Here is a 2,767-nt window from a genome sequence, read left to right on the forward strand (position 1 = left end):
TAGCTCCTCACGAAAAACAAGCAAGCAAGCAAGAACACAACCACAACAACAAACAAACAAACAAACAAACAACAGCAACAACAGACTCTTGACAAAAGAGAGGCCTCAGAAGCCCTGGGAGCACGGACTGAGGACATAGCCTTAGAATTAGGATGAGCGCCTTACAGAGGTGATACCCACATGTACACTCGCCATCACGGCTCCCCATGCTTCCTCCCTCCATACTGTGAGGCTGTGACCCACCTGGGCTTCAATCTTAACTTCTCAAGGCCAGCAGCTCCTCTCTGCTCTGTTGGCTCCAGTACATCTGGAAAATTTTGAGCTCATGTCCAGTTCTATTTCTTTTTAAAAAATTCCCACTGAGTGCAGAAAGTTCATTTCTAGTTTTTCCCCTTTTCTCTGATATAATCTCTTTATATACATAGTTTTACTTATTTTCACTTTTTAAATGTTTTTTGCTCCCAGTTAAACTATTCATTAGCTTCCCAGGGCTGTTTCTCTAGAGGACACAAATAATAAATGAGAAAAGAAAAGCAGAAAAAAGATGTTTACTCACTTTTTTCTGGACTACCAGGACCAGAATGATCGCCACTGCCACAACAAGGCACACCAGTGCGGTGGTGCTGAGGTAGAAGTAGCTGCGACTTGTGCTTCTCCAGGGCCTCGTGCTTCTCCAGGGGCTGGCTACCGAGCCGGGCTGCACCTGCATGGCTGGGTCAGGGGAAGGAGCCCCACAGCTGCCTGCTTGTTGCAGCCTTGGCTCCATGCTTTATATAGTCTGTCCCACATCACACCTTATCTCTCCTCATCTGATTCGGTTCTGTACCCAGCTCTGTTCCAAGAAGGATTTTCCCCTGCATCCTGGATCATGTGACTTGGAAAAAAGCCTTCACCAGTTGCCGGATGGAGAAACTCTTCTCTGGGGGCGTAAGGCGAAGGGTGGCTGCAAGGGTGGGGGAGAGGTTCATTTTTCATCGCCTAGGATTAATCTGAGTGCAGAGAAATTGTAGCGAGATAGACGAAGGTTGATGTCAGCGGGTGGTAGGAAGGAGACAGTTCCGCGTGAGTGTACACACCAACCACTTCTGTTTCCTTTAGGCTCAGCCACAGAACGCCTTGCCGCGGGGACCCTGCACACTGCATGATCCATGCTGGTGGCCCAGGAAGCTTCCAGATTAGTCTGTTTGCTGGATCCCTGGAGATGGCAGTCCGTTGTCAGCAGCACAATGACTGTTGGGGTTGTCCAACAATTACAGCATGCTCTAAACTGGAAACATACCCATTTCTGGGAAAGAAGAGCCCATTGTTTGGGCATTTACCTACCTGGAGACAAGGTTGTGGCAGTAGGATATTTGAGGATAGTTTCAAAGACATGGTGAGAGAAGAGGAATTTGGAAATAATTTGCTGTTGAACCAAAGCTCCTATATCTCGTGCAGGGTGATCTCCAGGGCTGTTAAATTTGCTGATGAAACTGGCTTGCCCTAAAGTTCATACTAGGGGAAGAAATTAGTGAGGGGTCAGGAAGGGGAAGCTCAGTGCTGTGGAACGAGTGTGTGAAGTGTCTGTGGGTTGTATGGGGATGCAAATAGTGCTCCAGGTGTTTGTGATGAGTTTGTGGACAGAGGTTACTAGAATTGAACATTCTGGCTTACGTACAGTCTTGGGAACTTGGCTTAGAGGCTGACTTCACACTCGTCACCAGCCTCAGAAGCAAGTAGTATTTCTTCTTCACAGCTTAGAGAACTGAGGCCCAGCATAAAAACATTCTTAATCAAATCTACCAGTGCTAATCTAATGGGAAAACTTGGTGGTATATGCAAATCAGCCTGGTTCCAAAAGCCTGCCAGAGTCTTTCCTTACAGGCTGAAAACGTCAGGTTGCATCTTAGCCTTTCCTCTTCTCAGCATTGCTCCTTGAATAAGTCAACGAAGCCCCTGCTTCACCCCCCCTCTGCTTTGCAGTCATGGGGAAGCTCAAACAGGATGATGTAAGAGGGCTTCCTGAATGGGAATGGACTTGGCAGCTGTTGTTGAACAATTCCTGTTAAACAGCCCAAGTTGCCCTCTGGGCCATGTCTGGAATTTCATATAATAAATAGATCTCTGGGACACAGAGCTGGATCGTGTCTGTTGCTACGAATGACCTTTCTTTCAGAATACCTCTAAAAGTTTCAGAGCTGCCTCCAGATGTGGCCTTCTGAAACCTCATTTGCTATTTCCCTTGAGGTAGACAGCACCCTTCTCTTTTGACTATACACTACCTCTGCAGGTCACAGGACATGTCAGAAGCCCCAAAGAAATGCCAGATCCAAAGCCCAGCTCGGATTATTCAGCTTTCTGGATATGTGTAGATCTCTCTTTGAGCATTCTGCAAGGCAGCTTAGACTTAGGAGATGGTCTAGAGGCCCCTTTTGGTGAGTTTATAAAATGAAAATCCACAGAGGAGGGATAGGTAGTGAGGGATGAACTGGTGAATATCTTCTTCAAGGGCAGTGTCTCCATCTGGTTGTCAAGGAAACTGAGCCTGGGGTTTGGAAGACAGATTTGTCCTTATTCACTTGTCCTGCTGGTTTAGATAGGGCAAGGCAAGCTAGTGTTTTGGGGTTACACTAGTTTGATTTGGGGAGAAAGCCTTGTCCTTTGGTGGGTACGGACAGGGAGTGGGTGGCAATCTGCCCAGAGCTGCTGAGAACCGGCTGCTCCCTTGGCCCTCTCTGTTTAGCCCCTTTGATCGAAGTGGAAAACTTCTGATTGCTGAATGGAAGCT

General features: G+C 47.3%; 1 protein-coding gene across 1 annotated transcript in view; it reads right to left on the bottom strand.

Moving 5' to 3' along the window:
* Positions 1–991, bottom strand: part of Tnfsf8 (TNF superfamily member 8) — a 27,714-nt gene extending 26,723 nt beyond the window's left edge. The window contains exon 1 of the mRNA XM_021161545.1: positions 557–991. Within this exon, the coding sequence (XP_021017204.1) occupies positions 557–766 (210 nt within the window). The 5' untranslated portion in view covers positions 767–991. The remainder of the gene's footprint in view (positions 1–556) is intronic.
* Between the last annotated feature and the right edge of the window lie 1,776 nt (positions 992–2,767).

Source organism: Mus caroli, chromosome 4 (assembly GCF_900094665.2).
Source record: "Mus caroli chromosome 4, CAROLI_EIJ_v1.1, whole genome shotgun sequence".
NCBI classification, from domain to species: domain Eukaryota; kingdom Metazoa; phylum Chordata; class Mammalia; order Rodentia; family Muridae; genus Mus; species Mus caroli.